The sequence below is a fragment of the Misgurnus anguillicaudatus genome, chromosome 23 (genome assembly GCF_027580225.2).
Source record: "Misgurnus anguillicaudatus chromosome 23, ASM2758022v2, whole genome shotgun sequence".
Classification (NCBI taxonomy): Eukaryota; Metazoa; Chordata; class Actinopteri; order Cypriniformes; family Cobitidae; genus Misgurnus; species Misgurnus anguillicaudatus.
This window is the reverse complement of record NC_073359.2, coordinates 34,775,617-34,800,968: the sequence shown is the minus strand read 5'-3', so window position 1 is coordinate 34,800,968 and position 25,352 is coordinate 34,775,617. Positions and strand designations below refer to the sequence as shown.

The following is a 25,352-nucleotide window of genomic DNA, read 5'->3' as shown; positions in this document are numbered from 1 at the left end:
ATAAAAGACCAATACTTAGATTTATGATGTCTATTTATTTATTTATTTATTGGGCAAAGAGTATAGGTGTTGACTAGATCTCTTTAATAACACTTTAAAGAATGAAAGCTTGTTGTATTGTGTCATATTAGTATATTCATAATTACACTGTACGAATAATAAATCAACATACATTTTAAAATTACTTTAACTTAACAAATAAAGTTAAACAATTTTTGTTTTAGTAAGTAAGTGTATTGTTTTTATATTTCTTCTATTAGTAATTGACTGTTACAGTCAGCACTTTGATCTCTCTTACGATGGGTGAAGACAAAGTAAAAATCAAAGAACCACACAGGCTAATCCTAAATATAAATCAATAAAATGTCTACACACAACAACCCCTATATAAGGAATCAAAGACTTTAGAATATAAAACTAATTAAAATAAATGTGAGTCAGATTTTATAATTGTATATTTAACAATACAAAACAATAGTTAAGATTAAAGTGATAAGTGACTTCCGTCTTAGATAACACAATGAGATAATAAGAAATAAACTAGAAACATTTCTTAACCCTTTCAAAGGGCATTTAAAACAGTAAGCACTACTATTATGAAACAAATGTTTTCTGATCTACACACATTCACTACAGATTTACTGTTTGATCGACTTCCTCAGTGACTTGTGCGTGTGACCAGATTCATCATTGTCTGTGATCTCTTCTGTTCATCTCTTCTGGATCTGATGTCATAAACCAGAAGAGCAACAGTAGCCACGCCCACCAGAACAGAGGCGACCAATCGGATCACAGCTTCATTGAAACCACAACAGTGGACACGATCTTAAGACAAACAGAAACATTAAGTGAGGAAAACAAGTTATCATTTGTCATTATAAGCTGCATGAACATCAAAATATCACAACTCACCTGAACATGGCTGACAGACTTCATTGATGTTGAGATGTTGAGTCTGATTCCTGATGGTATTGTTGAGTACACATCTGTATGTGTTGTTATCCTGATATTTAACCTCCAGAGGTAGAGAGATGCTGTTGTTGAGATCAGACACACTGATGATGGACAATAAACTGTTTCCTTTGTACCAGGACAGACTCACATCTCTCACATTCATCACTGAACACAATAATGAACAATTTGATGATGATGAACATTGTGAAGAAACTCTGCTGATGACAGGAACGGGCAGACAAGCTGTAAAACATAAAATTAAAAACCACACGTAAAGTCAAAATGAATAACTCTTTTAATCTGACATGTTACATTTTTGTCATATTACAACATTTAATATAAGTTTCTTCTTCAATTTTGCAAAACACGCATAAGTTAGAAAGGACCAACTTATTTTATGCATGTAAACGCATAGATATGTATAAAGGCTAGATGGCTCGTCCGCGCTGCTGGCCAATTGAGTGCAACGTCCGCATTTTGGCGGCCATCTTGCGACGGGGAGCTCGCTCACTCGTGGCGTTGAGTTTTAGTGATGCAGGTGCTTTTGGATGACCGTGGCTTGCTTAGTTTTTTACCGATTTTCAAACGGTTTGGTTTGTTATAAACGTCAAAGATGTACCTATGACACTGCATACCTATACTAAAAATAAAAAATAAATTCATGAAACATGTTAAAGCATCCAGAATTATAGCCACGTTAATAACGTTAGTAAAAACCCAAACCGTTTGAAAATCGGTAGAAAATTGAGCAAGTTATGGTCATTTAAAAGTACCTGCACCATTAAACTCAATGCTACGAGTGAGCGAGCGCCCTGTCGTAAGATGGCCGCTAGGTGATGTTGTTAGGGACTCCGCCTTGAGCCATCTAGCCTTTATACATATCTATGTGTAAACGAGCAGACCAGCACGTGTATGAGATCACAGTACCGCGAGAGCGATTTAAAAAGTCATTCGCTCTCGCGTTACTGTGATGTCATACACGTGTCGATCTGCGCGTCGCCGCGTGAAGTCGAACACTGCAGCCTCCAGAGGTCTCATTTGTAGTCTGCATACGTCATCAATTTCAGAATATTTACAATTATTAAGTTGACTATTATTCTTAGTTTATCGTAAAGTGTTGTAATATGCTAATTACTTGCGAATGTAATGCTTAGTTAACTTAAATAAACCAGGCGTGATGACGTATGCGACCTTCGGAGGTTTTGGTCCGTTGCTGTGATACGTCAATGACGCTGCCATATTTGTCCGGCTATAGACGGTTTCATCGGACGCACGTGCGCTGACGCAATACACGTCTGGATCAGAACTTTATTTCCGGTTTCGTTTTTTTTAATGGTCTGACTAGTTGCTAAACTGATCTCTTGAACAAATGCCTCGTGGAAAATAACAAATGTTTTGGTTTCCTAGGTAATCTATGTGTTGTTTTTTTTGCTTGTTATATAAATAAACTATACGTTTAAAGAACTTTGTTGTTATTTATTCTTAGCGGAGTTTACAGTAAGTTATGTGTGGACCACGACAGATGCTTGTTTATGTTGTTACTGCTGAAACCGTCTATAAACACAATTTAATTGAGGAGCTGTGCTTTTCTAAATAAAGAGCACAACAATGTTTACATTTACCATTTTCTATTTTTTTAATAGCTCAACATTAAACATGGATAAAAGATTACTTGTCTTAAAGTATTGTAAAAGCCAAATGCATTGATTTGGCTTATATTTTGTTTATGGAGACATCCCTAATGTAATATATTTTAAGTACATAAAATGTACATGGTCACAACACAGTGTTAACTTTAAAAATAGTTTACTACAAAAACCTTTACCACCATAACTGCTTTCCGATTTATTATCTTATATAGGGTGACCATACGTGCCATTCTTCGCGGACTCATCTTGTCCAGGATTTCGGGTGCGTCTTTTGGAACTCGTATTTGTCGACCGCATACGTCATAGAGGATTATTATTATTATTACAGAAAAGCAACCGTTACATTTTAAGGTAAGAATGAAACAACGATTGTATATCTTATGTTTTTAACTGAATGGCGTATGCGGTTAACAAATACGACTTCGGGAAGATGCACCGAAATCCTGGATGGGATGCGTCTGGGAAGAATGGCACGTATGGTCACCCTATCTTATAACATGTCAAAACAGAGGTCAATGTCCACCCTGCTGAAAAAAAAATAAAAGCATTACAGAAAATTCCAATGGTTTACATTAAAATATCAATAGGAACCATTAGCTTTTACCATTAAAACCATTACACTGTAGTGTGTTTTCGGCCATATTCCATTAGAACCAATACAATTTCCAATAAAACCATTAGAATTTCTGTAACGGTGTCTATTGTTTTTTTTAGCAGGGCAGTCTAGGTATTTATTATGTCTATGTTGGAGGAGGAGTGCATTAATTCAACTGTCATGAAAATGATCCAACGTGGGATTGCCCAATACTTCCCAAAAACAACACAAGGCTGAAAAGATAACCCAACTACTCAAAAGTCTCTCAATCTATCATGTAGGTAGAAAAATCTGTTTATCATCTTGTATTTCTGCGAGCATGCGGTTGCACTGACTGTGTACCAAATAAATAAACATCACATGACTCACCTGAACCTGGATGACAGACTTCATTGATCTTAAGATGTTGAGTTTGGTTTGTGATGGGATTGTTCACCACACATCTGTAAGTGTTTGTATCCTGATATTCAACCTCCAGATGAAGGGAGTTGTTGAGGTCAGACACACTGATGATGGACAATAAACAGTTTCCTTTATACCAGGACAGACTCACATCTCTCACATTCAACACTGAACACAATAATGAACAATTTGAACTTAATGTTTCTTCTGGTGATGGAGTTTGTGGGCAGTGTCTTTGGATGACAGGAACAGGCAGACGAGCTGAAGGATGAATAAATGTTAGCAAGCAGCACAAAGGTCATGTGTTCAAACCCACAAAACACACAACTAATGAGAAAACATTAAATTTCTCTGCTTACCATAGACAGTAACGCTGAATCGCCTTTTAGATTCTTTACCACCACTGATGATCTGTAAATGATAAAGTCCAGTGTGTTCAGTTGTCAGGGGTTTGATTGTGAGAGTTCCGGTTTCATCGTCTAAATCCACTATGTCTTTGAATCTCTTATCAAAAGGGTTTTTAAAGAACTTTGCTTCATCGAAATCTATAAGACCTATGACAATCCCCCGAGGTCCAAACCTCCACTCTATCTGATGACCTGTCTGTATTTTAGTAAGTCCAGTGGGTAGAGTAAGAGACCCTCCCTCAATTACTGACACAGACTTCACTTCATCACCAAACACACCTGCACACACAAACATTATAACTCAAACAAATCAATTTTACTGAAACTTTGAGTAAGACACACTGTAAAAAATATGCTTTTGTCAAATCAACATTTTTATGTTACTTTAACTTATGTCATTTTTTTAAGCCAAAACTTAAAATAGTATTGACTTGCAAAACCAATTTACGCTTCATTTTTTTTTACAATAAAACAACCCGAGACGAAATATTCCCTGCAGTTAAACAAATAAATTAGAGAATAAATTAATTAAATTACTGCACTGTAAAAAATTCTTGGCTGCCTTAATTTTTTAACCAACTCATAATTACAAATCATTCAACCTACTAATTTTATCATGACTAGAGATGAGTTGTTATAACTTATAAAATATAACAAATTTTATATGCTAAATGGTGCTAAATAGGACTAAAAATCTAGAGGCTGACACTACTTGAGTACTTTGAGTAAATTTTCCAAGCATCTGTGCTTTATCAAAGTGTTTGTCTTGTGAAAAAATGTACTTTACTAAAAAATTTTCACTATATTCTAAAGCATAGAATCATACAGTGTATTCATTATATATTGCATATTAAAATTGATTTAATACCTAATTACATAAAATTGTGTACTTTCACTTTCTTGAGTAAAAGTACAAAAGTACTTTTTACTTAAGTTAAAGTAAAAAAAACTAGATGTTTAATGTACATAAATATTAAATATAAACCAAAAACTTGAAATTATGAAATGGAGTAAAATTGATAATAATATGCTTTGGAATGTATGTTTTACAGAGAAAAACACTGATAAAATACGAATACTTCAACATTTACTTTTATGTAGAAAGTAAAAATCCTTAAGTAGTGTCCGCCTGTAAAAATCGTAATCATAGGGGAACCATTTTTAGTGCTATACAGCACCTTAACCCTGTATCACGAAATTATGTACCTATAGTCACGTAATTTTGTATTTTCCGTGACACTGACACGTTTTTGTTACTCTGTTTTGTCCTATTTTCAAACCATTGTCACCTCGGTTTAGGGTTAGTTTGAGTTAGTCACTTTAAGTGTATTGGTTTATTGACCTTTTTTATGATTTATTTTTTATAAGTTATTATTTTTAAACCATTGTCGTCTGGCATTAGGGTTAGAGTTGGGTTTTGGTAAGCATGCCATTTTATGTAAATCTAACCCTAAACCGAAGCGACAATGGTTTGAAAATAGGACAAAACAGTTTAGTAACAAATACATGACAGTGACACGTAAACAAATATGTGACATGTTCACGCAAAAAGGCGGAAAAACGTTTCAGTGTCACGGAAAAGACTCACAAATTTACATGACAATAGGTTAGTAAATTTTGAAATACTGGGTTGAGCACCTATTGTATATAGCGCCTAAGAAGAACCATACGGCGTGATATAACACCACTTTAGCACCATATGGTTCTACATAGGTGCTATATGGCAGCGGTTCTCAAACTGGGGGCCGCGAGATGGTGCCAGGGGGGCCCCAGTTTTATGAGATTTGATAAAATACAATAATTTATCATGAATTCTGTGCAATTAAACCAAAAAATACAAGGCTACTAACCAACAGCATTACTTTGAACAATTGTATATGTTTTGTTTAATTCAAATGTTACATTTTAGAACAAATTTGTCATAAATTTTCTTTGGGGGGGCTGCAAAGAAATGCATGGTACACAAGGGGGCCACATGCTAAAAAAGTTTGAGAACCACTGCTATATGGCACTTAAAATGGTTCCCGTATGATTATATGCCAGTGAACTGGTGCTAGTTAGCACCGTTTGTTTTTAGAGTGTTGTAGCAACTCATCTCTAGTTAAGAAAAATAATAGTAAGCTGACTTGTAAATCTGAGCTGATTCAACCAAAAAATTCTTACAGTGTGTCTTAAGATCTCAATAATAAGTTCACAGTATATTGTAAATGTTTTTATAAAGGAACTGGTGATGGTCTCACCGAAACTATACAAACAGCATCAAGAAACTTTGACCATCTTTACACTTTAAACGTTTGCTCGTATCGGTCCATGATCAAGCAGAGATCCTTAATGCAAAATATCATTAACATTTCTAATAATCATTTAAGATTTGATTTATTAATTTGTATCATCTAAAAAAGTGAAATATAAAAGCAATAACTTACCAGTGAAGTACAAACAGCAGAAAACAAACTTAAGAGACATCTTCATATTGGAGATACAGTGATAATGTGTTATTAATACAGGTCACAGCTGTCCTTAAATCTTTGTCGCTGCTGATGTTGTTGTGGTTTCGTCCGTCCACTATCTCATGAGCTTTGCAGTAATGCACAGTTTTCTGTGCATGCACGTGTTGCACTTGCACTCCTGACGCCTTTGTGCTTTATAACAGGGTTCAGTATATGTAGCTTAAAATACTGCAATGTTTATGAATATGCAACGTATATAATACTGCAAGAAATAATCACTGAATTTAAAAAAAAAATTGGTTTTGACAGAGAGTGTTTTTAAGATTCACACCTGATACCTCTGGCTTTCTTGGGGTTGGAAAAATGATGTCTGAGGTTCACAGAAACATTCGTTGAAACTTGTGGTTAACACATTTAAGCATAATAATGTCCTACTGAGAAAGAAGCAACTTATCCATCGAAGTCATCACTGCAAAACAGATGATAAATGGTTACAAAACTGTGATGTTCAGCTGTAATGGTCACATTATCAAAAAAGATTATCTCACAAATAAGTAACAGTGATGACAAAAACAATAAATGCAAAGCTTTGAGTAAACTCCAGCATTCATTTTCTTTCAGCTAAATTTAACAATGTGTCTCTTCTACATCTCTGTCAACATGCAAATGACTAGTTATATGTTATGTCCATTATTTATAATCATCTGGTTACAAATGATAAATATCATAATGCACACGTTGTGTTGGAGGCCTTAAATGTGTCTAGTCTGAATCACTAGTGGTTTCTTATCTGTTTGTTTGTATAAAGGGCAAAAAACTGTGAAATGTGGAGATCTGAAAAAAAACGTGGTTGAAAAGAAATGTGGTTTTGTTTTGATGGCTGATGGATGTGTGTGCGTGCGTGCGTGTGTGCGTGTCTGCAGGTGGTTCTTCCTGTCCTGCTAACATGCACCACAAAATGACTTCCTTTTACATAACAAACCTTTATTGTTTAATGACTATCAAAAGATATCACATCAAAACTCCAAAGTCTTAATAAATGTAACCTTTATTCAGGGTGGCTTTAATATGGTTTTTAAAAACATGAAAATACATTTTGATGGATAAAATTTTTTATTTATGTGTGTAAAGTAGTCCTAGTTATTGTGCACAGAAAGATTTTCTCACTTTGACCAGTAGATGGCAGTATAAGATATACACACATCATACGAGTAAAGCCGCGGTCACACTAGACGTGGAGCCCGCAATTATTTGTTGTGGGGAGTGGGTGGGGAGCAACTCATCAATATGATCTTTTGTTTTCGTCTATTTGAGAGAAATACTTTTTTTTTGTTCTTGTCACAACGCTCCACGTGATACGTGTTCACCACACTTGAACTTTGCTGCGGAGCGACCTGCGAAATATCATCTGCATACGAAACCCAAGGCAGCTGATTTGTTGCCTCATAAAGCAATGAATTTGGAGGAATAAAGGCAGCTCTGGGAAACGCATTCAGACAGCCTTCATAGGCAGCGTAACGTAATTCGGTTTGAAATATAGACGGTTTCATCTGACGCATGTGCGGTGACGCGTAGCACATGCGGTCGGAACTTTACTTCCAGTTTCTATTTGCTTACTTGCTAAACTGAACTCTTGAACAAATACCTCGTCGAAAATAACAAATGTTTTGGTTTTCTAGGTAATCTACGTTTTGTTTATTAGCTTGTTATAAACTACTTTAAAAAGACTTGTTACTTAGCGGAGTTTAAAGAAATAGTCTACTCATTTTCAATATTAAAAAATGTTATTAACTAAGAAGAGTTGATACATCCCTCTATCATCTGTGTGCGTGCACGTAAGCGCTGGAGCGCGCTGCGACGCTTCGATGGCATTTAGCTTAGCCCCATTCATTCAATGCTACCATTTAGAGATAAAGTTAGAAGTGACCAAACACATCAACGTTTTTCCTATTTAAGACGAGTAGTTATACGAGCAAGTTTGGTGGTACAAAATAAAACGTAGCGCTTTTCTAAGCGGATTTAAAAGAGGAACTATATTGTATGGCGTAATAGCACTTTTGAGACTTTTTGTACCACCAAACTTGCTAGTATAACTACTCGTCTTAAATAGGAAAAACATTGATGTGTTTGGTCACTTCTAACTTTATCTCTAAATGGTACAATTGAATGAATGGGGCTAAGCTAAATGCTATCGAAGTGTCGCAGCGCGCTCCAGCGCTTACGTGCACACACACAGATGATTGAGGGATGTATCAACAATTCTTAGTTAAGGTAATAACATATTTTAATATTGAAAATGAGTAGACTATTCCTTTAACAGAAGTTACGTGTTTCAACGAAAGCCGCTGGTTTATGTTGTTACTGCTGATCGTAACGCCATTGGGACAACTAATCCTATATTTAAAAATCTGAAATAATTTTTTCCCTAGAAATGCAATTAAGTTTGTACTGTCACTAATACTTGGACTACAACTTGGCTTGTTTGACTTCATTCCGCGGTGCAAGAACCGGCAAGTGGATGACGTCTTAGTTCTGCGAACGCAATTTGACTCCTCCGTATGATTTCTTGTATTGCTCTCACGGTACTCTGACGCCATCCACCTGCCAGTTCTTGCATCGCCACATGAAGTCAAACAAGCCTAATGTCTCATGTGAGACGAGGAGATCAAATGTTAAGCATGCAGCATGTCTGCAGTGCTTGCTGGGACTTGTAGTGCAGTGCTGCATATTCCAAATTAAAGCAGGCCAAGATCAATAAAAAACGTATATTATTGCACGGGCCGAATGCAAATGTGCAGCCCCCAGACCTTGTATTTGACACATTAGTTCTTGATAGAAGCATTGGGAACCCAGTTATAGCACTTAAACATTTAAAGGGGCCATTGTACAAGACTTTTTTAAGGTCCCCAGAGCACATATGTGAATGTTTAGTTCAAAATACCATATAAATAATTTATAATAGCATGCTAAAATTGCCACTTTGTAGGTGTGTGCAAAAATGTGCCGTTTTGGGTGTGTCGTTTAAAATGCAAATGAGTTGATGAAATTCCCACACTGATCACAATGATGGTGGTTTGTTGCAATTAAAACTCAATTGTGCTTTTCTCTGCACTAAATGGCAGTGATGTGGTTGGACAGTGCAGATTAAGGGGCGGTATTATTATAATAATAGCTCCTTATGACATCATAAGGAGAGACAAATTTCAACAACCTATTTTTTCATGTGCTTGTAGGAGTGGTTTACCAAAACTAAGTTACTGGGTTGATCTTTTTCACATTTTCTAGTTGATAGAAGCACCGGGGACCCAATTATAGCACTTAAACATGGAAAAAGTCAGATTTTCATCCCATGGTCCCTTTAAATATTTCCCCCTTTATTGAAACCAGACACAAATTACCAGGTATCACAGAATTTTTTTTTAACAAAAGGCAGACTTAATATAAACATCCCTTACTAAAATCTTTAGTTTTTTGGTAAAAGAATACTAACCATTTTTTTGGTGTCTTGATTACTATTAGCTAAACCAATTTTAACTTTTGAGTTTAACTATGATTTTTTTTTTGTGGTAACTATGGTTTTACTACCATGTTTTTTTAACTGTAGTAAAAACATGGTTAATTTTCGTAATGGATGAGACATTAGAAATTGTCAGATAAATAGGTAACAAACATAACAAAAACTATAAAGTGTAACAAAGTAGTTTGCAAATAAAAAAGAAAGAAGAATCACTTACATAATAAAACGCGTTTTGAAACCACCATCCCGCTTGGCTTGGTTAGTAATGGAATGGAAAAGAAACCCTTCACACAATACATATACTCAGTCATAGACATACACACAACATGTCACTCAAACCAAATCAGATTTATTTAACACATTGCAAAACACATAATACACTTTAAAAGAGGAAGAACTACCCATCAAATGTTTTAAAGCTTTCACTTCTCCAAAATGGTCACAGTTTTGCCTACTTAGCTGCCAAAAAGGGAAATTGAGAATGAGCTGAGATTGTTGTTTGAAAGCTGCTAAATGTTTTTAAGGTCTACACGATTTACACATTAACATTAGTAAATAAAAGAAGCTTCTATAGACAATCATATCACTTTTAATAAAAACACAATGATACATGTAATTTTAACTAGGAGTACAAATCGTTCGTTAGCATTTATATTTATTAAAGTTTAAACATTGCCTCAAACATAATTTAATTTATTCAATAAACACATTACTGATAAACTTCACAATAGTATTTGGCATAGAGGACAAAAACAAAGTATAAAGAAATAGCAGAGTATATAAACATACAGTATGTGCTTTCCATCAACTCTTCATCAAATTTCTTACATGCTAGATATGATTTCATAAATCACCACAGCAACAGCAGCCACGCCCACCAGAGCTGCGACGACCAATCGGGTTATCGCTTCAGGTACACCAAAGTAATGGACATATTCAGATTCTGATTCTGATGCTGAAGTGGAAAATAACAGGAACAGAATAAATTATTTCAAGAGTTTTATTTAACAATAAAGAGACGTATACAAAATGAGTTGTGCTTTTAACATTTTGGCCACTTTAATAAACGTATTAACTGATCAAAAGCTCAATAATACAATTGTTAACATACCTAAAATTGTGCGACAGAGATGAGTGATGTTAGGATGTTGAGTTTGGTTTGTGATGGGATTGTTCAGCACACAGCTGTATGTGTTGTTATCCTGATTTTCCACCTCCAGATGAAGAGATGCGGTTGATTTAATGTTATACACGCTGATGCTAGACAATAAACTGTTTCCTTTGTACCAGGACAGAATCACATCTCTCACATTTAACACTGAACACAATAAGGAACAATTTGAGGATGTTGATGAAGAACTTTGTGATGAGTATCTGGAGATGACAGGAACGGGTAGATGAGCTGAAAAACAAAAAAATAAATAAATAAAAATTAATGTATTCTATAGTTGCATCTGTGATATTTAAAATATATATTTTGAGGCTTGACGTCTCTGGTTTATCATCATTGCATTCTTGTTTAGGACTACTGTATACTAAAATGTTTTCATATTTTGAAGGATTAGCTGTCACACAGTGAATATTAATAGTATTATGGATATTAATGTCAATAATACCATATAAACAAATATAAGACTCTACTTACCATAGACAGTAAGAGTAAAGTTCTTCTTTAAAACTTTATTTCCAGTGATGATTTCTGTTCGATAAAGTCCCGAGAGATCTGTGCTGATGTTTGTGATGGCGAGATCTCCAGTCTGATCGTTCAGCTTTAGTCTTTCTTCAAATCTTTCAACACCACCATCCTTAAAGATCTCTTTCTGCAATCTGTTGATTTTAGCCAAGTGAATGCTTTTAGCTCCATATGTCCACAGTATCAGATCATCTTTCAGTATTTCAATAAGATCGGTGTTTAAGACGACAGATTCGCCCTCCGTCACTGACACTGACTTCATTTCGTCTGTATTTACGCCTAGGACAAACACAGATTCTAAGTCACAAATGATGATACTTTACTAAAAGTATAGTTTATATATACTGTAGACTTTATTTCTCAAACTTACCAGTTAGGTACAAAGAAATACAGAAAATAATAAATGCATGAAACATTTTTTCAGTAGTTGACTCAAAGGAAAAAACTTTCCAAAAGTAAAAAAAGTATTTGAAATATGAAATGAGCTTGACAATAAAATGTGACCTTCACACGGACACCCAGAAATAAATAGATGAGACAAGATGAGGTGCAGTTCCTTATTTCGCAGCAAAGCATGCAGAGATGTTTAAACTGAATACAAAACATCAATCATTCAATCATCAGTTTACATCTTCATTTAGTTTTAAAATATATATATATATTTTTTAATAAAAGATTGTGTCATTGAATTTATAGAATTCACATATTAGTAATAATTTCAATCCTATATCCACACAAACACAGTAATGAACACTATAGTGGAAGTGAAACAGATAAAGTAAAGAGTAACCAAGTCACAAGCTGAAATCAAGTTTTAGTTTAGTTTTATTTTAATCAGATAACTATGCATGGAGGTTTAATGTATTTTGCCTGCACTGCACATTCATGTAAACACATCAAGAGCAAACTGATTTAATAATAGACTCACTTTCACATACAAGCTTGTGTTACAGAACAAACCTGATTTCTGCAAATAAATGCCAAATAAAAATCATATTTTTAAATCATATCTATATTTCTCTATTTTATAAAAACACACAACAGTATAATGATTCAGTGCAGGAAAAAGACAACCGAAGCATTTACTTGACACAGTACATTAAACAACCTAGACTAGCTAATGACGTCAAAGTACCGCGAAAGCGATGCGCTAAATACTAGGAAGAAGTTTAATTTCGATTCGCTCTCGCGGTAGTTTGACGTCATCCGCACGTCAGTTCTACCGGCGCCACATGAAGTCGAACAGACATGATCACTGTGAACTCTTCACTGCACCTCAACTCTGCCCCCTTCCGGACATGATAGAAATATATCGAAATGAAATCTAAACCATAATTTTCAAATAAAATATCGCTACTTATTAAATATATATTTACAGTAGCACGATATATATTGTTTAATAATAATAATGATGATGTGAAAAAATACTGTTATGCATTTGCTCTTTTGTGTTTTGTTGTGCTGCCATCGCGTGTAGAAGCAGTGCCAAGCGCAAGCACACATACGTGGCATGACAGATATTATTTATCTTACCAAAATATTATATGAATGTGTGAAGCAAAAATAAAATGCGTTTGGTTGTCCCACATTTTTTAAATATTCTGTAATAATCGTAATAGATCGATTAACTTTTATTTTGTGCTAAGATACTTCACATGCAAACTGTAGCAGTGATTGATCTGTACTAGTCTAACTTGAAATCATAAGTAAACCTGTCAACCTTATAGGTTTGCTGTCATTCTGGTTTAGTCTTAATCACTCGGTAAATATTTGCTGTTGTTTGCTATTGTCCTTTTCCTGGAACATCGCTATCACATCGCGTCACTCAGTCGTCTTTCTCACAGGAATGTCTTTACAGCATTATGAAGAAACTGTTGCTGTTTTTCATCTTTATCTTAAGTTTAAACGGTAGGTTTGTTTAGACCTTTTCAGTATTATGAAGAAACTGTTGCTGTTTTTATCTTTTCCTTAAACTTAAACTGTACAGTTAGTTTGTTCAGACTTTTTCCTTTCGCTTTCACTTTACACCGAAGAAACTTCGATGTACCAATCCTCACGCGCATTTATAAGCAATTGTTAAAAAAGACTTTATTTATTTAAAACTTGATAAAAAAATTTAGTCCGGAATCTATGAATGACATAGGCTATGCATTTTATGGGTCTGGCATAGAAAGTTTAGAAGTAGGGGCCGTATAGAAACAGAGCGCAGCGCGTCATAACCTGAAAACCACGCCCACCGGGGAAAACAATCCAACCGTCTCCATTGACTTTGTATTGCGAGAGGACGCCTCCTTGTCATTTCTGGCTTATAACAAAAAACTGAATAATGCCTAAAAGCTGCTGTGTGACAATATGTACAGCTAACAAGCCAAAGAACCCAGAAATAAGTTTTTATAAGCTGTCGAGCCGTAAAACCCAGCCTTTAAGGAGAATAAAGTGGATCGCCGACTACGTTTCCCCCTATTGGACACAGTTTTACTAATAGTAGTAATATGAAAAGTTGCCTGTATCTGTCACGGTGGAATACACCGAATAAAGAAAGACTAAAGAAGAACCCAAACGCAGACACGAAATACAAAAATAAACAATGATTTATTAATAAAGAACATAAATACCCACGAGGGGGTAAAACAGAACATAAACTAAACACTGGTAAGACACGAAGCAAACACTGGAACTAACTGGAACTTGTAACAGAGCACACGAAGGACATGAAACTCTGACATACAACATTCGACAACGTACGCGCACAACACAGAGGACGCGAGGGCATTATAAAGACAGCACATCAATGGGGAACAGGTGAACATAATTAATCACGTAAGACACGAGTACATAAGGGAGTAGGGTGAAAGTGACAAGACACTGGGAACACGTGTCACACATACATGATGTGAAAACACACGTATTCCCACATAAACACAATGCTGCCCTGACCTTGCCCTCAGAACATAGACCTGAACCTATACTCAGGTCTGGCAAGATCACGACAGCAACAAGACACCGGGAACATGTGGAAGCCACACACACAATGTGATTCCACATATCCCCACACAGAACATAATACTGTCACGGTCCTCTCAGATGCACTCAGACCTACATCTAGCACAGATGTCTGACAAGACCGTGACAGTATCCATTTCTGTGTCTTTAAACGCTCGTTTTTTGAAGTCGAAAGCTTATAAAAACGTATTTGTTTTTTTGGATTGTTAAATGTACACCTTGTCACACAGCAGCTTTTAGGTATTATTCTGTTTTAAAGTTTAATCTGTAAATAAGGTTGAAATTTGCATAACTGCGCTCCGTCTCTATGCCAGCTATGAGGTCACCACGGTTCGGACCTCGGTTAATTTTACATATACATAAAAGGTCAAGTTCTGCAACCCAGCAGGCATATGACCTTCGACGTTAAAATTTGATTGAAATAAGGTCAGTTGTTTGTTCAACGTTGAAACAACAGTGAATGGTTGCAAAAGGTTAATAAAATGCTTAAAAATCAATGTTGAAATTTGATTGAAATAATGTCAGTTGTTGTTTAGCGTTGAATACATTTGCAAAATCAAAAGGTAATTGATGCAACCTTGTACTTGCCATTGATTCACCATTGAAATATCTGCTGGGAAATTACTTATTAGTTTTTCAAAAAGACTCATATTGGCATCCGCATATATAATTAAGTTTGGACATATTTTATAGTTTAGTGAAAAATGAACTGCTAAAGCGCAGGTGCAGAATTTAAAGTGTTGCCAGATCCCATTATAAAAAATCATCTTTTGACGTAATGTTAGCAAATAATGTGACAATTTAGGATATATAAAGTGATTATTAGGTGTGTACCCCATTCACAAGACGCTGTACAAAGATTAAAAGTCCACGCATTGAAAAAAGATAGGTATGTATTAATTGGTCTATAAGTTGAGGTAAGAACATAGTAAAATATATAAAAAACGGTGGTGTTTTAAAAACTGAGGTAAGCAGTTTAACTGTGGTAAAATCACGGTAACGTCTCTAATAGATTATTGCATCATTACGCGGGTGAAATTTGAGTATCTGTTTTTTGTTTTTCAGCTGTGTTTGCTGAGAAAGTTTCAGTGCTGGAGGGAAATGTAGTCTCATTTAAAACTGGAGTTACTGACATGCGTAAAGTTTATCTGATCTGGTTATACAGAGATGCTATTATAGCTAAAATGAATGAAGGAAATATTAATTTGTATGATACTGATGATGGGATATTTGAAGACAGACTTCAGTTGGACAATCAGACTGGATCTCTCACTATCAGCGATATCAGAACCAAACACGCTGGACCTTATCAACTAAAAATAATCACAAATGAAACCTTCATCAAAACATTCAGTCTTACTGTACAGGGTGAGTAACTAAGATAACTAGCAAAGTATTTTCTTATTTGCAGTCCCTGTTATTATTATTATTTATTATTATATAATATTTTTGTGTCAAATGTGTTTTTTCCAGATGTGTTTTTTGCTGGAGTAGAAAACAAAAGAGAAGGAGATTCGGTCACATTAAACACTGGAGTGACTGAAATAAAGAAACACAATCAAATGCTGTGGTGGTTTGGACCTTCAAATCCAGAATTCCTTCTAGCTGAAATCATCATAAATCATAACATCTCATATGATTTTGATGAGAGATACAAAGACAGACTTCATGTGGATCATCAGACCGGATCTCTCACCATCAGAAATCTCAAAACTAGAAACACAGGAGTTTATCAACTACAGATCTCCAACATCAAAGAGACCATATACAAGAGATACAATGTGTTTGTGGGTAAGATCAAATCTTTTAAGTTTCCTGATGACTGAAGTTATTCATAATATTAACATTCATGATTTTCCATGACACATACATTAAAGTTAACTGTCGTCTATTAATGTTTGTCTATAACCGCTGCAGAACCAGGACTGTCTGCATTATATATAGGACTGATATGTGCTGCTGTCCTGTTGCCTATACTGGGAGCTATACTGGCTGTGGCTTTACTATATCGATGGAAATACTCTCAACTCAAAGGTATTCATATTAAACATAATCTTATCATATTAAACATAATTTTATAGTAGAGATGTATGTTCTTTTAGATTGATGTACATGATTGTCTAATTCAAATTTCCTGAAGGGTGCGAACTTTTAGGAAACAATTTAGCAAAATAAAAGTATTTCAGTCTTGTGAGATTCATATGATATCTCTAAAACTGTTCTCGTATGTTTTCTGTTTGTCTGAGACAGATGAAATGAAGACCGTGTCAGTGATGGAGGGAAATTCTGCAACATTGAAAACTGGAATCACTGAAATACAAGACCATCATAAAATAATCTGGAGGTTTGGAGCCAAAGGTCCCATCATAGCTCAGATCCAAAGGACCAATGATGTCGCATATGGTGAAGATGAGAGATTCAAAAACAAACTTCATCTGGATAATGAGACTGGAGATCTCACCGTCAGTGATATCAGAATCAGGATCTCTGGAAATTATCACCTAGAAATCACCAAAAGAACCAAAATCACTCAATCAAAGAGTTTCAAAGTTGTTGTCCGAGGTGAGAAGATCAAATATTTTAATCCCATAATGATTTAAGAAGTTTTTTAGTCTGTGGGGGCCTAAATGTGAAAGCTCAAATTGGCACTTTAAATCCACGCAGGACTTTGAACAGTGTTGTGTGTAAACATATTTGTCATTTCCCTCATTGTATATATTGTGGAGAGTTGTGGCTCTGGTGTGTTAGTTTCTACGCAGCTTGATTTTTGGGCATCGCAAACAAAAAGTCTCACCTAATCTACTCCAAAATTGTTCTGATAAACTTTAGAGGGTCAAAATGTCATGTAGATGTTGTGTTTAGATTATGCTTGCTTTCATTTCAGTGAGCTAGCACAATGGCAAATAGTAGCTGACTTAGCATATGACACACAGTGCATTAAAAACTATGTTTTTTAATATGAATAATTTCTGGGAATCAAACCCATTACCTTAGTGTTGCTAACATGGTCCACCAACTGAGCTGCTGTAACACTATCATCACATATGCATATCGTCGCTGTCCGATGAAAATCACATATGTTCATTTTGACGATTTTTGAGATTTTTCGACAGATTTAATGTCCAGGTTCATTTCCGTATACAGTATGCGTCACATACCTAAATGGCCAATGAAAACTTGTGAAATCATCCCAGCTAACACACGACGTCCTAGTTACGTAATTTATTTGTCATTTTTGGTAATTTCATGACTTACCAGCTGGCAACGTAACTGTTACGTCCTAGGGAGGTAATTTCATTACCATTACAGTACCAAATCACTACGTCGCCAGTACGGTCTCCTAACGTCGCGAGGTAACCAAGTACGTTCCAGTTAGGTAATACATTCGTACTATTTTGGTAATTTCATAACTTACTGGCAACGTAACTGTTACGTCCCAGGGAGGTAATTTCATTACCATTACAATTATATTAACATTTATTTTATTTTCTATTTAGGTTAGCATGTTAAAACTTTTCAGTCTCAAAGTTTCCCTTAAATAAGTCAAAATAGAATAGATATTTAACCACCATACGAGCTGCTCTTTACATAGGAAACAAAAACAGCACGCGTCTCCCTCCTTCAGCTGAACTCAATCAGAGCGTGTAACCGCGCATGCACAGCACGGCATCTGACAGGACCGGTCGTTTTTCTGACTGAGAGACAAACACAAAACTTACCAACACAAAACTTTTAATCCATTACGTTGTCACGACGTGCCCACGACAGGCAGATTACGTTGCAAAGTTACGTCGAGGCGACGAATTCAGGAATTTCACTTTTCCGGTCGCCACGACGTAAGTTTGGTCATTACGTAACAGTTACGTATTTGTGTTAGCTGGGATGTCATCTGATTTTCACGTATATCCATTTGGTGTCAAAGCTGTCAATCACGCCGCATATCTTCCGCCTGTGAAGCATCTCGCCGGTCTCGTAAAGTTTCATCGAACCTCAGCACTGGATATAGCCGAATAAACATGACAATGACTTTCCTTCGAGGTAAACGTTTCCCCCGGACGCCAGACTAACATCTAGGAGTGACTTAAATACGGTAGGACTGTGCAAACAAAGTATCTGTCTAGCATTGGTGATATTTACGCTGGGAATATCCCCACCACTTTTTGAAGGCGTTTGGTTAAAATGTTCTGAAAAATCAAGCGATGCTTAAGACTGGTTTTGTGGTCTAGTGTCACATATGTTGCGTTGTATGCTTATGGTGTGTTTTTTTGTACATGTGTAATTAAATTCATTGTAATCATTGACTTAACACGCTGCTGTTTTCTACGGTATGGTGCTTTGGCACTGTTCGGTTGAGCTGGTGTTGCGGGGACTGTTACATGTGCAGTCGACATTGTTGAGGGTTTTATGCGGAGTATTTTCTTGTTGTTGACTGGCCTACCCTATGCCCATTTTTGATGCGCCGTTATTCAATATTTTTTCTCGTCCCACTGTAATGTTTTTTCATCTGATCTTTTGTTCCCACCACTTTTCAACACAAACTGACGCCCCTGCTGTGTAGCATTACCATGTCAGTGTATTGATTCATTGTCCCTTCATAGTTTGCAAGAGACATTTAATAAATGTATAATTAATATTAAATAAAGTAAGCGTATTTAACTAAGACGTAGGCTATTTAATGAACTGAGCGTATTCATCTGTCAATACGAAACGCGACTTGGCCATTCTTATTAATGATCGGAAGAACGCGTATCGATCACAGTTACTGTAAAATATGCACGCATGTCCATTTAAACTCAATTTTGGTAAAATGTGGATTATATCAAGACACTGGCAAGAATATGGTTACATGTAAATATGCCGTACCAAGTATGACAATGCTACATTCAACTGCTTTTGATATTCGGTGTTTTTTTCACTTTCTGAAAAGTAACCGTTTTGGACATACGTGAGTTTATATCAAAATCTCTTCATACTGTATGTCAATATTTCTTTATTTTTGTGTTTCTGTGTGAAAAACAGAGGACACATTAAAGGTCACAGAGGGAGAGTCTGTTAAACTACAGACAGGCATTTCCAAATTACAGGATGATGATAAGATACAGTGGAGATTTGAAGTAAATGGAAAGAGCAATGAGATCTCATTAAACTGTGATGATGAGATATTCGGAAACAGACTGACGCTGGATCCTCAGACTGGATCTCTCACAATCACAAACATTAAACACTCAGAGACTGGAGTTTATGAACTACAGTTTAAGAATGGGAATACAACTTCATATAAGAAATTCAATGTTGTTGTCTGGTGTGAGTAGCTCAAATTTTATAATAGATAAGTAATACTGAAAATGTAATAAATGTGACATGTTTACTAATGATCTTATATTTCTACCTGTTGACATGCAGACAATACATTGAAACATTCAGTGGGAGATTCTGTCACTCTACAAACTAAAGTCTCTGAACTAAAGGAAGACCGGATACTGTGGACATTTGGAAATAAAAATACCCGTATAGCTGAAATCAATGGAGTCAACGGTCAGCCATTTATATATGACGGAAATGATGAGAGATTCAGAGACAGACTGACTCTGAATGAACAGAATGGAGATCTGACCATCAGAAACATCAGCAGAGGACATTCAGATGTTTATAAACTCCAGATCAACAGCAGCTCAGAGATCAAAAGTTTCATGCTTATTGTAAATGGTGAGTCACGTGAATCAGTATGTTTACAGGGCTCGCAAAATTTCAAAATGCCTGGTAGCCCTTCGGGCAGGTACTCTTAAATTTTTGGTAGCCCGACAGGAATTCACAATAGCCTCTGAACATCGGGCTAGCGATTTTTTGAGCCCTGGTTTACATGTAACAGAGCAATCTATTTGTAATTGTATTTGGTATGTTTACATGTAACTAGGGATGCAGCGATTAACCGGTTTCACTATTAATCGCGCTTTAAAATGTCACGGTTAAGTAACCGTAAAGCCTCCGCTACACCGCGTGTTTTTATTTCACGCACGCACAAACCAGATCCACGAACCACCAAGAGGCGCGTGCGGCATGCGACATGCTCGTTAGCGCACTGTATAACAAAGCTCCGCGTTCAAAAGAATATGTGCGCGTGACACGTCTTTGGTTGTTCGTGCATCTGGTGTGTGTGTGTGTGTGCGTGCCTGCACGGGTGCGTGAAAGAGCCACACTCCAATCGGTCTGTGCAGCATTAAAAACCTCCTCCTCGCGGATCAAATCTGGGCGGGGCTCCTGGTGGTCTGACTGCATTTAATAACGTTGAATTATTTTAACGCGTTAATGATTTATGAATTAATAGCATGAGTTAACACGTTAATGCTGCCAGTCCAAAATGACACGCAGAACCCAGTCCAGGATGACCCTGTGTTATTATTCGTTTTGAGAGGCCCTTATCATTTTTACTAATCCTTCAAACAAATCAAAATAATATACATTTAGTTTTATAATATATTTATAATATATTATCATATTATAATATATGTTCAGTCCAAATAATTAATTACATTTATTCAAAAGATCATTAAAATGAATAGCCTACAGGTTTCAAAAGGCACCTATACTGTTTAAATCAAAGCCTGCTAGGTTAACTTATTATCATTTGTCCAAGAATTACAGAAAAAAACACAAACTGAAAATACAAAAGAATTTAGCAATTGTTAAAAAAATTATTCATGTGATTTTTTACATTAATGTTGTAAAATAAATGAGTCCATAATAACCGTACAACCGTGATTATTTATCAGACTATAACCGTACCATCAAAATCTATAATCGTTGCATCCCTACATGTAACCAAATAATCCGTTGATTATCATATTGATGGCTCAATTGGATTGAAAAGCCTTCATGTAAACACCTAAATCAATATGATAACTTCAAGAACTCGACGAGGAATGCTGTGTGCAGCCTTGCCAAGTCCTCTTATATCCACCTTATTTTTGATCCTCTATATTAAAATTAGAATTTTTTCTCCTATGAGTTTTTCCAACCCCTAGGAAGTGAGCTAGCATTGGCCTAACTTAGAACTTTCTTCTATACATTACATAATTACAACGCTGGATAGTACAATGTAAAAAAATTCCATGGAAATTACAATGTTATTGCAGCTGGGTTGCCGGTAATTTACCGTAGATTTAAATTTGTGTTATTTACTGGCAAGATTTTGCTCAAAGTTAAATGAATTTCAAGTATTGACAGGTCTTTGTCTTTACAGAGTAAAACTATACAATAACAGCCTCATGCAAAGCATTCTGGGAACCAGAAATCATCATCAACCTTTTTCTGTTTTTTGCTTCAGATTTTGCTTCCCAGAATGCTTGATGCTGTTTTTTTAGTTTTACTCTATAAAGACAAAGACTTGTAAATGTTTCATGCTCATTTAACTTTAAACAAAATGTTGCCAGTAAAACACATACATTTAAATCTACGGTAAGTTACCGGCAACCCAGCTGCAATTTCTAGGCTGTATTGTTTAATCGTAGCCGCTTTGCAACTTTTGTTGTTGACATATGTTTCAATGTTTTCTCCTGATTTTATTACTGTAAACCTGCTTTGAAATAATTAAATAATTGTGAAAAGCGCTATTTAAATAAAATTGAATTTAATACAGTTAATGGTGGAGAATGCGGGCATATTCCCACTCAATGTCAACTCCAATTGTTGAGCCTACAATATAAACCAATTACATTTATTCAGTATTGTTTTCATTTTGTGCAAAATATTATTATATCACATCTTGCACATTAGAGGGATACATGGGCAGGTAATTTGGGAAATTATATACTTTATTAATTTAATACATAACAAAAGTACACACAAACACATTAACAACTAATATAAACATTAACTATTAAGCAGTTTATGTCATATCTGTACTGTAAACGCTTTTTCAAAATAATATATAATAGAATAAACCAGCTAAAGCAGCATATTTTTATCAGCATATTAGTTGTTTTTGAACAATTATTGTATTTATTTATTTGTTTACTGGCAGTTTCTATAAAAGTTTTTACTAGATGGATGTGTGATTACAAATCGTGGATGCACGACGTGCGGCACATCCACATTCAGCTTGTGCGTGGATTTTGGTCAAAACAAATGTTTTGTAGAGATTTACTGTGTTGTAAGAGCTATTATGGCAATCCCTAACTGCACAAAATTTGCCGGTCTTTCAAGATTTTACAATAAACATTAACTAGCCAGTCAAAACAACACACTCGTGTCCCTCGCAATATGACTACCATTAGCTTTAGCGGCTCAACGGAAGTCTTACACAAAGGAGCTTAAAGATGGCGGACACCACATTTACGTCAAAAATAAGGTTGATAAAATGGACATATAAACTAACATTTTAACCAGATTGCAATGTTTAGGGTACATGTAAACTGTACTGTCATAACCTGCAATCAAATTAAATTCAGTCGGATTGACGAAATTGTGTGCATGTAAACATAGCTGTGATTGATAAAGTTGATCATTTTCAATTTTGTTTTAATTTTTATTTGTGTTGCTGTGAACAACTAAAGAGAAACTGGAGTCAGTGATGGAGGGAAAATCTGTCACACTACGCACTGATCTTACTGACATGCAGAGTGATGAAGTGATGATACTGTGGATGTTTGGACCTGAAGACAGTCTCATAGCTAAAGCTGATTTAAACAAGAAGATGCTTTATGATGGTGCTGATGAAAGATTCAAAAACAAACTTGAGCTGGATCAGACTGGATCTCTCACCATCACAGGCATCAACAGTAAACTAACAGGACTTTATAAACTACAGATCATCAGCAACAGAGAGACCACATATAAGAGATACAGAGTTTCTCTCCATGGTGAGATTTTAAAATCTTTTACAATAATTTGTCAATAATTTGACATATTTTTCTTCAACTCATTAGAAATGAATGCATGCAGGTGTTTTAGTGTAGTGGAATTTAATGCAGTTTATAAAAACATGAAATATCAACACTGTTTTGTTTTCTTACAGCTAACCATGAAACAGATGGTGCGGCAGATCATATAGAGGAAGTGTCAGAGGGGATTCCTTTACTTCCCATATAAACCTCACAACAGCAGCAGTAGTGTGTTGTCTGTTTATTCAACATTATTTGAAATGCACACTTGTTATACAACAACTGAGAGCAGTGTAAAGAGATGAAAATCTTATCTGATGCTGAACTCCTGAGAGAAGGCGGCGGAGAGGCCAAAACTACGCATTGCTGCTTTAACTATATATTCATATTGAAAGTCACATGTATCTTACATTATATAAATAAAATAAGAAGTGTTGGGATTATATTGTTTGTGAAAAGGGACTCTTGTACTTATATATATTATATTATATATTATTTATTATATTATATTGTTGACATTTTGCACAGTTTACACATATTAAACCACTATAAAATATACACAGTTTGCATGTATTTATGTGTTGTGATGTGTTTATCGTAGAGGTGCTGTTCTCAGGTCAGTGTCTATATCAAATGCATTACCAATGTTTTTTTAAATAAATATATTAATCTGGACACATGCATGCTTGTTTATTTAAGTTATGTATTGATGTATAAATACTTACTGTACTGTATATGAAATAATTATCAGTGTGTTTTAATATGTAGATTGAGCTGCTGAACTATAACATAACCTGCACCAACTCCCTTATCTACTTACAGTTTTTCTCAATTTCTGAAACCTTGCTCCATTTGAAAACATTAAACACAAAACCTCATCTTCAAGCACTATTTGCAAAACCTCTGACTCCTCTTGCAAAATTAAACTTTCGCCCCAAAACAGTTTTAACTGTGTTCAAAATCAAACACTGCTCTCAATCCATAAACAAAGTGATCAAAATGGTATACACTATCAAACAGTGAGTAAACACTACACCAAAAAATAGAAAACACATGGTTCAAAACATAGTTTTAATGGAGAAGCACATTTTTAGGCCATATAATTTGTTCATTGTACAGTATACAGCCTAAAATGCACTGTACTACTGTATACAACAGTGAACTAACTTAAATTAACAAAAGTGGAATCGGACACGCCCGTTTAGATTGTGCTCCGTGCACTTTAGACAATGCGCTTAGATCCTTAAAATATGGCCCAATGACTGAATAGTTGAAATTTAATTTTTTATGAGGGCCTAAAATTTGACCATCAAATAAATTCAGTTATTAAAGCAAGCGTTAAATAAATGGTCATTGTCATTACAGTTTTTCTGAATTGCTAAAACACTAAACCCCAATCTTTGAACCAAATTCATAGTGGCTTGAACCCATTTGTCAAATCATGAACTCTTTTTGCAAAACTCTAAACACAAACCTCTCAGTAAAACACACATTTCACACTGCAATGCACTTGTTTTAACGTGATGTCAGCTGATGCCTGACCAATGACCACCGGCAGAACCCGCTTAATCTCCGCTTAATCTCCTTCCGTTTCAATGTGTAAAAAAAGTCCTAGGACTTTTTTTACTTCCCCGGCTTAAAATCCGGGGTTTTTTTCTCCTGGGGGGTTTTCAACCCGGGGAGGCAGCCTTTTTGGGCTTAACTTCTATACGTTACATTAGTAATACGTTTGCTTATAATTTTGATTTATAGCCGCAGTAATTTTAGCTGCTTGTGCTATCGTGTATTATGTTGTGCTATCTG

The 25,352-nt window shown here is 35.4% G+C and overlaps 2 protein-coding genes across 3 annotated transcripts; one reads left to right on the top strand and one right to left on the bottom strand.

The window, feature by feature from the left end:
- Positions 1-429: 429 nt before the first annotated feature.
- On the bottom strand, positions 430-12,214 carry LOC141359528 (uncharacterized). Of its 2 annotated transcripts, none has more exons than XM_073862136.1 (10): positions 12,038-12,214; positions 11,620-11,946; positions 11,086-11,376; positions 10,192-10,929; positions 6,796-6,926; positions 6,434-6,719; positions 3,960-4,286; positions 3,568-3,861; positions 913-1,197; positions 430-825 (listed from the first exon to the last, which is right to left on the bottom strand). In XM_073862136.1, the coding sequence occupies exons 6-10, from the start codon at positions 6,477-6,479 to the stop codon at positions 659-661; spliced, it is 1,119 nt and encodes a 372-aa protein (XP_073718237.1). In that variant the 5' UTR covers positions 6,480-6,719; positions 6,796-6,926; positions 10,192-10,929; positions 11,086-11,376; positions 11,620-11,946; positions 12,038-12,214; the 3' UTR covers positions 430-658. The 2 variants fall into 2 exon arrangements, with proteins under 2 accessions (XP_073718237.1, XP_073718238.1); XM_073862137.1 differs by having other exon boundaries at positions 6,434-6,649.
- Positions 12,215-13,297: 1,083 nt separating this feature from the next.
- LOC141359527 (uncharacterized) lies at positions 13,298-24,250 on the top strand. Its single transcript, XM_073862134.1, has 9 exons — positions 13,298-13,575; positions 15,736-16,038; positions 16,144-16,461; positions 16,588-16,704; positions 16,921-17,232; positions 19,690-19,974; positions 20,074-20,376; positions 23,223-23,528; positions 23,684-24,250. The coding sequence occupies exons 1-9, from the start codon at positions 13,530-13,532 to the stop codon at positions 23,755-23,757; spliced, it is 2,064 nt and encodes a 687-aa protein (XP_073718235.1). The 5' UTR covers positions 13,298-13,529; the 3' UTR covers positions 23,758-24,250.
- The last annotated feature ends 1,102 nt before the right edge of the window (positions 24,251-25,352 follow it).